The 13,753-nt window shown below is 39.2% G+C and overlaps 2 protein-coding genes across 3 annotated transcripts; both read right to left on the bottom strand.

The window, feature by feature from the left end:
• Positions 1 to 1,242: 1,242 nt before the first annotated feature.
• On the bottom strand, positions 1,243 to 5,208 carry LOC107629296 (uncharacterized). Of its 2 annotated transcripts, none has more exons than XM_016332053.3 (3): positions 4,899 to 5,208; positions 4,182 to 4,360; positions 1,243 to 2,122 (listed from the first exon to the last, which is right to left on the bottom strand). In XM_016332053.3, exons 2-3 carry the CDS (start codon positions 4,282 to 4,284, stop codon positions 1,467 to 1,469), a joined length of 759 nt encoding a protein of 252 aa, XP_016187539.1. In that variant the 5' UTR covers positions 4,285 to 4,360; positions 4,899 to 5,208; the 3' UTR covers positions 1,243 to 1,466. The 2 variants fall into 2 exon arrangements, with proteins under 2 accessions (XP_016187539.1, XP_016187547.1); XM_016332061.3 differs by having other exon boundaries at positions 4,182 to 4,350; positions 4,899 to 5,140.
• Positions 5,209 to 7,533: 2,325 nt separating this feature from the next.
• LOC148576351 (uncharacterized) lies at positions 7,534 to 10,568 on the bottom strand. The gene is made up of 2 exons (XM_088500628.1): positions 9,702 to 10,568; positions 7,534 to 7,596 (listed from the first exon to the last, which is right to left on the bottom strand). The coding sequence occupies exons 1-2, from the start codon at positions 10,566 to 10,568 to the stop codon at positions 7,534 to 7,536; spliced, it is 930 nt and encodes a 309-aa protein (XP_088356754.1).
• Between the last annotated feature and the right edge of the window lie 3,185 nt (positions 10,569 to 13,753).

The following is a 13,753-nucleotide window of genomic DNA, read 5'->3' as shown; positions in this document are numbered from 1 at the left end:
CTTCTCAACATCTCCTCCCTTTCCATCCAAATGATACTTAAATCGATTAAGCCCACCTCCCCTAATAAGTTTGTCACAATATATGCACATCATAGTGAATTTTCCTGATTTTTTCACAATTTGTTTACAATTTGTTTTCAGCAACCAAAAATTTATCTAAATGAGTTTTTAAGCAACATAGCAACAACCACTAAAGTATTCAATTCAAACGTTATCATCCAGTAACAAAATTCAAGTATTCAACTCAAACATTATCCAGCAAGTTGTCAACTCAAAGTCTCAAACATTATCCAGCAACAAAAAAATTATCCAGCAAGTATTCAACTCTGTTATCCAGCAAGTATTCAAAGTTTTGAAGTTCAACAACTCTAAAAACCAAATAAAACAACAACAATTCTAAGTTTCTAACTCAAATTCTCTCCAGTTCAATAACTCTAAAATCAAATACAACAGCAACAACCACCAGATTCAACAACAATTCTAGTGAAAGAACATAATAGAAAACTTGAAGGGAGCTAACCCGATTGACTGGTTCCAACACTGCGATTGGCGCAACACAAGATGACGACGACCACGACCCGAGGGAGCAGCTGCTGCTTGACTGGTTCTGTCTACTTCTGCCGCCGATGAATCGAACGCAGGGGCACGGGACCGCGACGACGACCGAGATGAGGGAACGAGGTGAGAGACTAAGAGAGCGATGAAGTAAGGCCGTGAGAGATTGAGAGTGACGACTGTCGAGGTGAGAGGAGAGACGAGAGAGTGACGAGGTCAGGCGACGACGACCGAGATGAGGGAACGAGGTGAGAGACTAAGAGAGCGATGAAGTAAGGCCGTGAGAGACTGAGAGTGACGACTGTCGAGGTGAGAGGAGAGACGAGAGAATGACGAGGTCAGGTGAGGCCATGAGCCAGTGAGTGAAATGGAGAGAGCACAAAGACGAGGCTGGCTAGATTGGGGGGTTCCACTTGCACTCAGAGTCTGAGAGACTGCTAGGTTAGGGCTTCATTGAAAGGGAAAAAAGGGAAGTGTCTTAAACAACACCGTTTCAGGTAATAGAAAAGAAAAAAAAACGCCCTGGACCGAGTTAAATAAACTAGCCGGGTCACTAGGTTTCATGAAAACCCGTCGAGTTGAACCGGGTTCGACCAGATCCGATGCACAACCGGTTCAATGAGTGGCTCGGCCAGCCAGGTGACCAAGTCGGGCCGGGTCTGATGACTATGCTCCTTACCACATCTATAACTCCATACAACATAATAATATAAAATTATTTCCAATTAGTAGCAAACATGCCTCCTCATATAACATAAATTGCCACACCAACTGTGCACATTATTTATCAAATCTAAGAGAGTTTATACCATCCGTACAAGAGATCAAATCTCAAGGGAGCATAATTCCAAGGCAGGGCTAAATACTCCTCACTTATCCAAAAGGTAAATTACTATAAAATATGTTTCAAATCACAAGTTTTTGAAAGCTGAGTCGTGATGAGTTTCTTTTCGTGGGGTGAGTCTGGCCAGAAGTGCCTTGTTATGACAGTGCTCTGCATCGACGAAGTAAAAGTTGTCGTTAGCCTTAAATGACACAAAAGGCCTATTGGTCTGAGGTGGACGAATATCAGCAAACTTAATAGTCTTCGGAGTATAAGTTGCGAGCCACGTCATCATATCCACCTCAAAGCTGTCTGAGCCAGGCTGCCACCTCAGTTTGTGAACGTAAGGGCTAACGAACCAGTGAAGGGCAAAAGTGGTTGAAGCACTAAAGAATATTACAGATGATGCCACTGCGCCTTTCAGGATGACATTCATATCAGGGGATGTCATGAAGGTTATCACTGGACCCAATGATACTGAAAGGCAGCAAGTTGAGAGAGACAGAAGCTTCACTTTCTTTATGGTATTTGAGATTGGACCATAATAAACAACTCCAGCTTCCTTGTCATCTTCCTGGGATTGTCCTCCACTTCGGGGTCCAATGCTAATCTTATTGTCTTCCTCTGTAGTTGCAGATTGAGATGCCCATCTTATTTGGGTAGCTGCAAGTTGGGAGGAAGTTTTGCAAGTAGGATTTGCGTTGATGGGCCATCCATGTGTTGAGGACCGAAAATGATGAAGTGCTGAAGAATGGAAGCATGCAAATAAAAACATTAATACAGATATAAATTCATATGAACCCATCAGAAATCAGAAAGCATCTGACAAGGACCGCTCCATACACTACTACTGCAGAACAACCTAACTGATTTAGTTTAGATAAATTAGATGAACACTAAGACAAGCATCAATAAAGTGGAAATCGAACTATACGACTTTTCCGAACATTTGAAGCATAATATAAAAGGCATATTTTAGTTAGAACTTAACAGGTGAGAAGTTATTAAATCCACTACATTAGCAATCACTAATTCATATAATACAATATTTTTCCCTCTGTTATGCATGAATTAGCAGTTCTACTTTCTGCGACATACTACATTGCATTTTAGTCTTTTGATGAATATTATATTTGCTAGTGATTGGAGTTGAGAGGGATAACAAAAAGGACTGCAGAATTTCAGAAGGCTAGTGAAAAACTTGAGGGAATTTATTTTTCAGTAATCACATTAACACACACCCCATCATAACCAAAATCCCTATTTTCTTTCCATTCATTCTCTATTTTCTGATTTTCCATCACCTATTACCAGATCTTGGAAATCTTGGGATTTCTTTTAATTTCTAAAAAAAACTTTTTGAAAGGATATACCCTTTATTGATTTTTGGTGGTCTTAAGTGGGAAAAATAAAGTCACTTTTAAAATGTTTGGGACAACAAATAGGACATTGATATTTATCCAAACATTTGCAACAAAAATAATACTACATTTGTAATAAAGGAAGCAAAAATCAAGTTCTCAGCTGAGCATATTATAAATTGAAATGTCCAGAGATTTTCTTTAATTTCACTTCCATTCCTTCTTCCTTCAATACAGCACACAGATTTACCCCTTTCAATATAAACATTGTGCCAGCAATACTATAATTATTTTGCATAGACCAAGTAGACACACAAATATTATAACATACTCTTCAGCATTTCTAAGTTCTTTATCCTACTTTATTACATCTATCTTGTGACTAGAATACTAGATGTGTTTAGAACCCATTCTAAAAGCAGGATCAGGCATACTTGTAGATCTTTAGGAATTATTAGTTCTCAAAATAGCAAACAAACATGCCTTTAAAAGGTTCTAATGGCATGTGATATAATGATGTAATTTGGGAATCACAATATTAAATCTGTAGCAGAGAGCAAGACAACAATATAGCTCAGCAGCTCACAATTAATAATGATGACTTCTGTAAATTATATAGTTACATCATCATTTTCAAACTTGATAATAAAGTAATACCTAACAAGACATTCACAATTCATGCCCCAAATATGCCAAAAGGAACCAAGTCTAAAACATGTCCAACATAAGCAGATCCAAGGATTTAGGGTTGTGCATGGAAACATTCCTGATTGGAACCAAAATGTAGGCAAACCAAAACCAAATTTAAAAGCCAGTTCCCTTTTTTTAAAAAAAAAATAAAAGCAACTTAATTTAATAAACTGTTTTTTTTCTGCTGCAGATCATAATTTGTTTAGCTTGGTGTAGTTATTTTTGTTACCGGTTTTACTTGATAGAAAGAGTGAGTGCTATTTGCCAGCCAAAATCAGCTCGTAAAGCCACACAGTCAATGCTATGAAAACCACATAAGACTTTAAAGCATCCGGCGGGGAGAGGCCGAGATACACACACAGACACAGAGGTTCGGGGGGCGAAGAGCTTTCTCATTCAGTAAGCATGTCTACAGTTTTAAACTGGTTCAAAAATATTGAGATGTCATAAATCAGTTTTAAATTTGGTTCTGCTTCTACATGAAAACTAAATCATGCCAAACTCTATAAGTACAATTTTTTTTGGGAGAAAGGGGGGGAGGGGGGAATCTATCCCTCAAAAGCATATTTGTTTAGCAACATTTACAGTCACACACTATCAGGATTAAAAACAAAAAGACTTTCACATGGCCAAACAGATTCACAAGCTCAATCAGAGACAAAATTAGAACCAAAACAAGAAAACATCCAAATAATGAGAAATATCAACTACTGATATCAGCAAAAAGAAAATATGGATAAAATCCAAAGTACCAGGAACCCGCCGTGTAGAAAGTCGTCTGAGCAAATGTGTTTGACGAAACTGCTTTATCGAAACAAAATTCAATGACCTACGTGCAACTGAAAGTATATTCATTGGTCTTTTGGCTGCTGCTGCTCCTCTTTTAACAAAATTTCAGCTTCAAAAGGAGGTCTGCTGTTACTTTGCAAACCTTCCCAGTTTACAGAGGGAAAAATGTTACAATACTAATCACATGAATAATGCTACGAAAGATTGAATAAAGACAAAAATTGGAGCTTTTCTTTATTCTTTAACACAAAGTTGCGAGAACTGAAAGATTCAGTGATTCAACCATGTTTGAACAGTGGTAGAATCAGTTTAATTAAATATAAAATAAATTTATTTAAAATATACCAATATAAATATCTAAATATATAAAGAAATTCACTGATTCAATGACAATAAAATTCAAAATTTTACTTCTCACATAATAATTTGCCTACTTTTCAACACATAAATTAAACATCAACTCGGAAATAAAATTTAGGATAAATTGCCAATCAAATTAAACCGCAAAAATCTCCATTTACTAATCAAATTAATGAAATGACGATAAACAAAAAAAATTCTCCAATTAAACAGCAAGTCAGCAACTCAACAAGAAGGCAGAAATTAGGATAAATCACTCATCAAATCCAAGAATCATGAAGCAAATTCAATGCAGAAATTGAGAATGCAAAATGTGATACCAGGGCCGCGAGGGTGGGCAGAGACGGGGCGAAGAGGCGAGCAAAGACGTAATCAGAGAGGAGAGCACAGAGGCGAGTAGAGACGCGAGATGAGAAGTTGAACGCAGTAGCGATGAAGGAGGAGAGGTCGAACGGAATAACGATATCGGCGGCAACTCTGGTGGAGTTCGAAGACAGAGAAGGAGCAGGAAGGATGATAGACTTCCTCTGTAGCGGCAACAATAGCCAAGGGTAGGGGAGTTGGGGTGAGTAATGATCTAGGGTTTTTTTAAAAGCAGTAAACACAAGGCTTTTCGAGCTTTACACTATAGCAAATTCGAGGAAAGAAAATGAATGAATAGAAAGAATGGAAAATTTTATTTTTTTTGGTTAAAAAAATGGAAAGGAAAAAAATTTTAGTGCGAGTCTCACTAAAAAAAAATTTATTATAAGTAAGCAAATAATAAAAAAATATTATTTTTTGTGTATTTATAATATTATCCATAGTTTTATTATTAGATTAAAAGACAAATAGGTCCCTGACCTTTTAAAACGGGAACATTTTCGTCCCTCAAGATTGGAAAATACATTTCGATCCCCTACGTTTTAAAATGGGAGACAATTATACCCTTCCGTCCGTTTTGGGCCAAAAACGGCAACGGACCCAGCTGACATGGAGGGGCACTGAATGACGTGGCCGTTACGCTCGCTGAGGTGGATTGGGACGAAATTTAAGTGGACAAATTAGTCCCTGAAGTGCCAAACGACGCCGTTGCCACCAGTGAGCCCTATTTCATCCAAACGCAAGGTGGAAGTCATGGCCGCTGCTTGTGCGATCGTCCATGATGAGCGAGGGGAGTTCTTCATGCACAAGACCTGGACGGGGATCTTCATCCACTGTTGCTGGAGCTTGTGATCGAGATGGGGTTGCGCCTTTATGCCATTCTTTACAAGTCAAGAACAGCATCCAATCCCAATAGAATATTTTTCGGGTGTCCATTCTTCAAGGTGAGCAATTATTTTTATAGTAGTTGGATGAGAGTGTTCTGTGTCTAATTATGGTGTTATCTGAAAAATTGCTCCAGGTTAAAGAACGGTGTTGCCGGTATTTTGTGTGGCTTGATGAACACTTGAAAAAAATTAGGGTCATGGAGTCTGAAGCATTGGGTGCTGTGGATGATGTTGGAGGTGTAGACATTGAAGATCATGTGGTGCGAAGTCAGGAATTGGAAGAAAAAATTCAACTGGTGCGAAGCCAGGAATTGGAGAAAAAAATGAAAGAGTTGGAGAGGAAACTGTTATGTATGGAGAAGGAGAAAAAAATGAGTATGTGGCACATTGCTTTGATTAGTGTAGTTTTTGTTGTTGCTGTATGTATCTTAAAGTGGTGAGGATGATGAGTTGATGTATAATGTTGATGATGTAATGAAAATTGTCATTGTTGGCTATTCAATGAAAATTGCCATTGTTGAACAAAAAATAAGGTAGTAATTCTGTGAATCAGCTATTATATAAGGTAGTAATTCTGCATATATTATGAGCAAAATATGAACAACAATGTATCTGTCTTAATCCAAAACATAAAGAAGTTTGCCACAAAATAACAAAACATCTGGTTGGCATATAAACAAGTTTGCCAAACTACAATAAGTAGACAGTGTTGTTTAATTTATACTGAAGACTATGACAAAAAACAGAAATTCATTCAGTAGTGTTCAGTTCTTCTGATTCTTAGATCCAGGAGTTGGGATGAAATTCATTCCTATGGCCTCACTGCCAGCGACTTTGAAGGTCTCCTCTGATGTAGCGACACTGGCACTGGTGCTTTGAGTCTGGGTTGTATTTGGGGGTGGAGTTGCAGGTGGATTTGAAGGTGGATTTGCACTTGCTCGGGGCCTTCTGATTGTCTGCTTGGGTCTGAATTTGGAGGAAGTAGCTGGGGTTTTGGGTTGCCCCATTCTTGGCTGCTGGGATGGAGGCTTGAATGGAATTTGGACTGGAGCGGATGGTGTTGTTGCTGCAGCATTCTGGCTGATGACATGATTCTGCAAAAGTAACCAACTTATTCAGTTGTTCAAATGCATTGACATGAATAAAGTGATTGTGATTATGAGTGTATTATTTAGGGTGGGGGATGCTTACTGTAGACTTCTCTTGCACAGCATTATTTTCAGCCAAACTTTCAGTCTGTGTCTGGCTTTGATCCTATGCAACATAGATCAAACAAGGAAAGAACATGGACAAATTAGTCCTTAAAAAAAAGTTAATAGGACATCGTAACCACTGACAAAATTTAAAATGTACAGATCGATCCTAAACAATAGCAGGGATACCTCTGGTTGAGGGGCTGATTGTGATAGGGGAAGCTGCTCCAAGGGTTCTGTGTTTGCATCAGTCTTCTTAGCTTTTTTCTTTTTTGGTTTCCAGTTTGGGTTGCTTGGTGCTCCCTTACATGTCTTGTAGTTGTGGCCTTTCTTATTGCACTTGCTGCATGTCACTTGAAAGCTTCTCTTAAGCTTGTCACCCTGAATATGAGCCTCAACAGGATCCTTGTTGCGATTGTGTACTTTAGGCCTCCCAATAGGTCGCTTGATGGGTGGTGGAGCAGGCCTCAGCTGGTCAGTGGTTACCCAAAATTCCTCACTTGGAACTGATTTTATGCAATGTGCATATGTTTTGTGAATAGATTCCATACATAACCAGGAATGCACATAATCATCTACCTGGTCATGCCTCTTTCTAATTGCAGCAATACCGTGAATGCATGGCATGCCTGAATCAAAACCACATACCATATTACCTATCATTATATTAGATCAGCTCTAAAATCATTCAGAACATATTGTATAGCAATATATTACATCATCACTAAAAGCATTCAAAACATATATATTACCTAGCACTATATTAGATCAGCCCTGAAATCATTCAAAACATATTACCTAGCATTATAGTAGATCAGCCTTAAAGAAAATCACTCAAAATTAAAGATATACCGGTCAGTTGCCAAACATTGCATGAACAAGTGTGTTTGATCAAATCCACATCTACTTTGGTTTGCTTTATGCTAACTTGAAATCTCTTTCTTTCGTTATCTCCCACCCATTCGGCAATCCACCTGCTGCTGGGTTTTATCAGCCTCTGCAACCTTTTCTCCTGAACAGGTGCAAGCTTTCCACTATGGTGCTCTAACAGCCTAATATGCTTGGTCATTCTCCGCATTAGGTAGCACCTAATTTCCTCACACATAGTCAAAACTGGCTTCATTCTATATTTAACGACTTTTGAATTAAATACCTCGCACATGTTGTTAGTTAGGTTATCCACCTTGGGGCCATGACTGAAGAAAGCCTTAACCCAAGTGGCTGGTTCAAACCTCATTAGATACTCCCATGCTGCCTTATTCACCCCCTTCAGCTTCTCCATGGTCTCTTTGAACTCTGGTTCAGTGGTGCACCTAGCACAGTCCCATACGATGTCTCTAATGTGCATATCTTTGAACCTATTTATGAAGTTTTTCCACATGTGCATCACACAGTTCCGATGATGTGCTCTCGGGCATTACCTCCTTTAAGGCTGGTAGCAGACCCTGCCAACACATAATATTGCATACACATATATGTAGCAGTTTAAATTGCATTCAGTAATTTACAATAACTTCAATTACAAACACATATTTGCAGTATTCAAAATATCATTCACACCTATGCACTAATATCCATTGCAAACACATATATGCACTAAATTCCATTTCTACCACATACATGCATTATATTAATATCCTACACTAATATGCAGTAATTTAACATGATACACTAATATGCAGTGATGTAGAAGTCTGACCTTTTGTTGGTCGGACATAAAGTTCCAACCAAATTGATGTGCATCACCCAGATCTTCCTGAAGCAGTGTGAGGAACCATTTCCAGGATTCCTTCGTCTCCGATCTTGCAACTCCATATGCTACTACGTAGAATTGGTTATTGGCATCCTGTGCCACCGCTGACAGTAGTTGGCCTCCATGATATGTCTTCAAAAATGCTCCATCTAGATGGATGAAAGGCCTACACCCAGACTTAAAGCCTTGCTTACAACCCTCAAAGGAGATATAGATTTTGTCAAAGACAGGTAGGGATTGAGGGATTGGGATCACGTCAACTCTTGCAGTCGATCCCGGATTACTCTTAATGATCTCCATGGCATAGTCCCTAAGCTTCCCATACTGTTCCTTTTCATTTCCCATAATCCTCTCTTTGGCCTCTTTCACTGCCCTGTAGACCATCTTCGGATGCAACACTAGATTAAAGTCTTCTCTAAGAAACTCAATTGCCTCATTAGTAGTCATATGAGGTTGACTAGCCATTCTCTTCTTCACTTTCTTGCTGACCCAGTGTTGATCAGCTGCATTGCTGCCCAGGTCTCTAGCACATGTATGCTCTGCCTTGTAAGTCTTTACCTGATAACATAACAATGTTTTATTGTAGGATAGATGTGCTAGCCATGGACATTCTTCACCTCTGCAGCCAATCCTCACCCTTTCTTTATCATTTTTGATCCACAGCAGTTCCCTCCCTTCAGAAATGAACATGTCTTTTACCACTTCCTTGAACCCATCAATTGTTGCAAACTTTGTTCCTATCTCGAACCTACCCTCCCCGAACCCATACTTTTCATTGAAAACTGGAAACTCATGCTTTTCTCCCTCATCCTCTGAAGACACTGGTGTGTGGAGTTCCTCTGATGCATACTCATAAATCGGATCATCATCATCTGAAACCTCCTCACTCACATAGAGTCCAATTGGAGGCAGATTCCTGGGTTGCACATTAGGAAGAGGTTCTTCAGCATCTACAGCAGGCCTACTTCTTTGTTGATTTGCATTAGGCCCATTCCTTCTAGGCTTTGGAGCAGGCCTGGTCTTTTTGGGCTTTTCTCTTGGCCCAGTTTTCTTGGGCTTGGCTGTTCCTCTGGTCTTCACAGTAGGCCCATCACCTTTGGCAGCACTACCCCTTGCACTCCTTACTCTACCTCTATTTTTAACTCCACTTGACTCTGCCCCTGTCCCTTCTTTCACACTGCTATTTGTCTTTGGCAGAACCTTCTCCTTTCCTTTCACACTTCTTTTTTTCCTCATCCTATCATCGTCTTCATCAACACTGGAACAGTCCTCATCCGAAACAGTCTCTGAGTCACTCGGAGGAGGTTTATACATTTCATCCTCCTCACTTTCTTGCCCATCAGCTTCTGTGGATGGTGATGGTTGGAGCTTTCTCATGATGCTGTCCACATCAATTGGGTCATCAAACTCTTCCACCCCTGCTTCTGCCGTAGTAGCTTCATCCACTATCTCTGGCTCATCAACTGGATGGTCGAAGTAAATGTAGAATTCATCCGTCGTTGAATTCTTCATCTTATTCTCTCGGAGTTCATTGATGCCTGCATCTCCTCTCAGAATGTGCAGTCCACCCTCAAGATCACTGCTAGTTGGGTCAAACCAATATACTGTCCTATATGATGCATACCCCAAACCCTTGAACAATGTCACCAAATCCCCAAAATTCACAAAGTCTAAGTCTATCTTCGGAAATTTTTCAACTTTCCCACCAATATACTCAAGAGTTCCACTGGGTTTTCTAGCAAAACGGCCTCCGTGGTGAAAAACAGGTACCACATACATATCATCCATCTGCATTGTCCACAGGTAGATAAACCAGAGATTAAACTCTACCTAATCAAAATTTCTAAATCAGTTAACTTCACATACATTTTCCTCATTCTTTTACCCCAAAACAAAAAAAAAAAAACCTGCAGTCCCCCCATAACCCAACCCCATGCATTCTCAGTTAAACAACACACAAACTCTTCATTATCACCGTTACCTCTGTAGATGATGGCAGCTTCCTCTCCACGCAAAGCTTGCCGTAACCTTCAACACCAACCACCTCGACTGACCACACCACCGCTTTCAACTGTAGGAAGTCGTTCTTTTTTTGGAGGGAGAAGGGCGTTTCTATTCTGGTAGGGTTTTCTGTAATATATGGAGTAAGGGTTGGGTGTTATAGGGAATGCGAAGCTTCAAATATGGGGGATGGTGGCAACGGCGTCGTTTGGCACTTCAGGGACTAATTTGTCCACTTAAATTTCGTCCCAATCCACCTCAGCGAGCGTAACGGCCACGTCATTCAGTGCCCCTCCATGTCAGCTGGGTCCGTTGCCGTTTTTGGCCCAAAACGAACGGAAGGGTATAATTGTCTCCCGTTTTAAAACGTGGGGGATCGAAATGTATTTTTCAATCTTGAGGGACGAAAATGTCCCCGTTTTAAAAGGTCAGGGACTTATTTGTCTTTTAGTCTTATTATTATTAATAATTAGAGTATATACCCATTTTGGTACTCAAAGAATTTCAAACCAGACATTTTAGTCCTTAACTAAAATTAATTACTCGATTGGTCCCTAACAATTAATTCCGTCAGTCACTTAGGTCCTTGGCTCCGTCAACTCTAACGGAAGATAAAATGGTCCCTAAAAACTCTAACATGGGACAAAATGATCCCTGACAACTCTAACAAGGGACAAAATGATCTCTTACCCCTTTATTCGAAAACGACACCGTTCTTCCCCAATTTTTGTCATATCTCGCATAACCCTAACGTTCATACTCTCCTTCTTCACCTTCACAGTCTTCTTTTCCATCGTTTCCTTCCTCCTCTTTAGCTCCAAAATTAAGCCATGGTGTAATTGTCACACGTGTCGCACCTACCTCAACATGTCATGGACCGCACACTTCCTAAATCTTTGTGACTTGTACATCTACCTTCTCTGCACTTCACCCACCAAAAGCATCCACTTCCATGTCTTTGATAACATCACCTCCAACCCCCGACAACGTCCACGACTTCCTCAAGACCAAGTTCCACAACTACTCCAAGGGCACGCCTTTCTCTACTTTCCGGCAAGCAATATAGATTATTGGACATTAGGACATTATGAGAAGATTCTCGTTCGATATCATATACAAATTCTCATTTGAAATAGACACTGAGTGCTTCATTCCTTCTTTTCCGGAGTCCAAGTTGGCAGACAGCTTCGACCTTGCATCCAAGCTATTACAACGAGCAATGTCGCCGTTGCTGCTCATATGGAAACTGAAGCGATTACTGAACATTGGTTCGGAGAAGAAGCTGAAGGAAGCGATCAGAGTAGTGGACAATGTGGTTATGAAGATGTTAGGGCAGAGGAGGAGGGAGATGATAACGATGATAACGAGTCTTAACAAATCAGACTTGCTGTCTAGATTCATGGGATCCATCGAAGACGACAACTAGTTGAGAGACATAGGCATTAGTTTCCTGAGTATGAATTGGTTGCGAACAAGTTGAGGTTTTTTTTCTTGTGAACATTAAATTTATAGAGTGTTCATTGTATAGTTTGAAGTTACAGTGTTAGACTGTCAGTGTTATGCGAGATATGATGAAAATTGGGAGAGAACAGTGTCGTTTCCTAATAGAGGAGATCAGGGACCAGTTTGTCCCCTGTTAGAGTTGTCAGGGACTATTTTGTCCTCCGTTAGAATTAACGGAGTAAAGGACTTAAGTGACTGACGGAGTTAATTGTTAGGGACCAATCGAGTAATTAATTTTAGTTGGGGACTAAAGTGTCCAGTCTGAAATTCTTTGAGGACCAAAATGGATATATACTCTAATTATTAATATAAATTTAATTTTAACAATTTTAATATATTATTATAATAGAAATTCACATTTAAACGTTATATATGTATTAAATAAATAATTTAAATCAAATATATAAAATTATAATATTTTATTTTATTATAAGGATATTAATGTAATTTTATATATTATGATTTTTTTATTTTTTTATTTATTTTTTCTTCATCCAAATAATACACAAATAACTCTATTTTTCTTTTTATTTTCTCTCCTCTCATTTTTTTCTTTTATTTTCTTTCATTCTATTTTCTTTCCTATATCCAAACAAAGCCTTAAAAAAGAAAGAAAGAAAAAAAATGTTTAGCTGGCCGAATCACTACTTGTTCATGCGATTCACTAGTTTTGCCGGTTTTTTTATTAAATTCTCATTTTAATTCCTGAGATTTACTCAATTACCTATTATTTTGGTCTCCAAATTTAATTTATTATAATGGTCCTCTAGATTTAAGTCCGGACATCAATGTGGTCCCTTGACTCTTTTCGATGATGACTAGGCAAACGGAGTGCTGAGATGGCTCCCTCCCTGCCACGTTCTGGACACTGCAATGACTAGCTGATGTAGCGAGAGTTGTATTTGTACCCAATTTAATCCCTGAAACCCTAATTGTCTCAATATTTATCTGAGTTAAGTTCTTCTTCAACCTCTTCCTCTTTCCTCTTGTCTTCTTATTCCTCTTTATGTTCTTGTTGTTGCTCTTCTCCTTGTTAAAGGTTTATCTATCGTTGCTATCAGTTGAGGCACGATGATAGGTGGTCAAAGCACCGTACCTGGAAGCTTGGTTCACTCTCCTTCGAGTGGTAATTGAGTCAGGTCGCAAAGTTGGAACAGAAATGCAAAGGTGTCGGAATGGCGTGGGTGCGATAGTCGTCTAGTTCTGCGATGGTCTGGAAAAGAATCAAATCCAAACAAGCTATTTTTTGGATGTTCTAATTATAATGTAAGTTAAACATATGATCATTTTGTTTGTTTGTTCTTATCTGCTGCATTTCATCTTTGGTTGGTTCATTTTAGACAAGGAAAAAGACTTGGTGTGGTATGTTTGTTTGGGCTGATATTGGACAAGATGAAGGGCTTGGAATAGCAGATTCTAATAGAGTCAATGGTAAAATGAAGATGAACCTAGCATGGAGGGTTAGGAGTTTGAAA

This window comes from Arachis ipaensis, chromosome B1, assembly GCF_059453495.1.
Source record: "Arachis ipaensis isolate K30076 ecotype BB chromosome B1, ASM5945349v1, whole genome shotgun sequence".
NCBI lineage: Eukaryota > Viridiplantae > Streptophyta > Magnoliopsida > Fabales > Fabaceae > Arachis > Arachis ipaensis.
The sequence above is the reverse complement of the archived record's forward strand: the minus strand, read 5'-3'. Positions and strand labels throughout refer to the sequence as shown.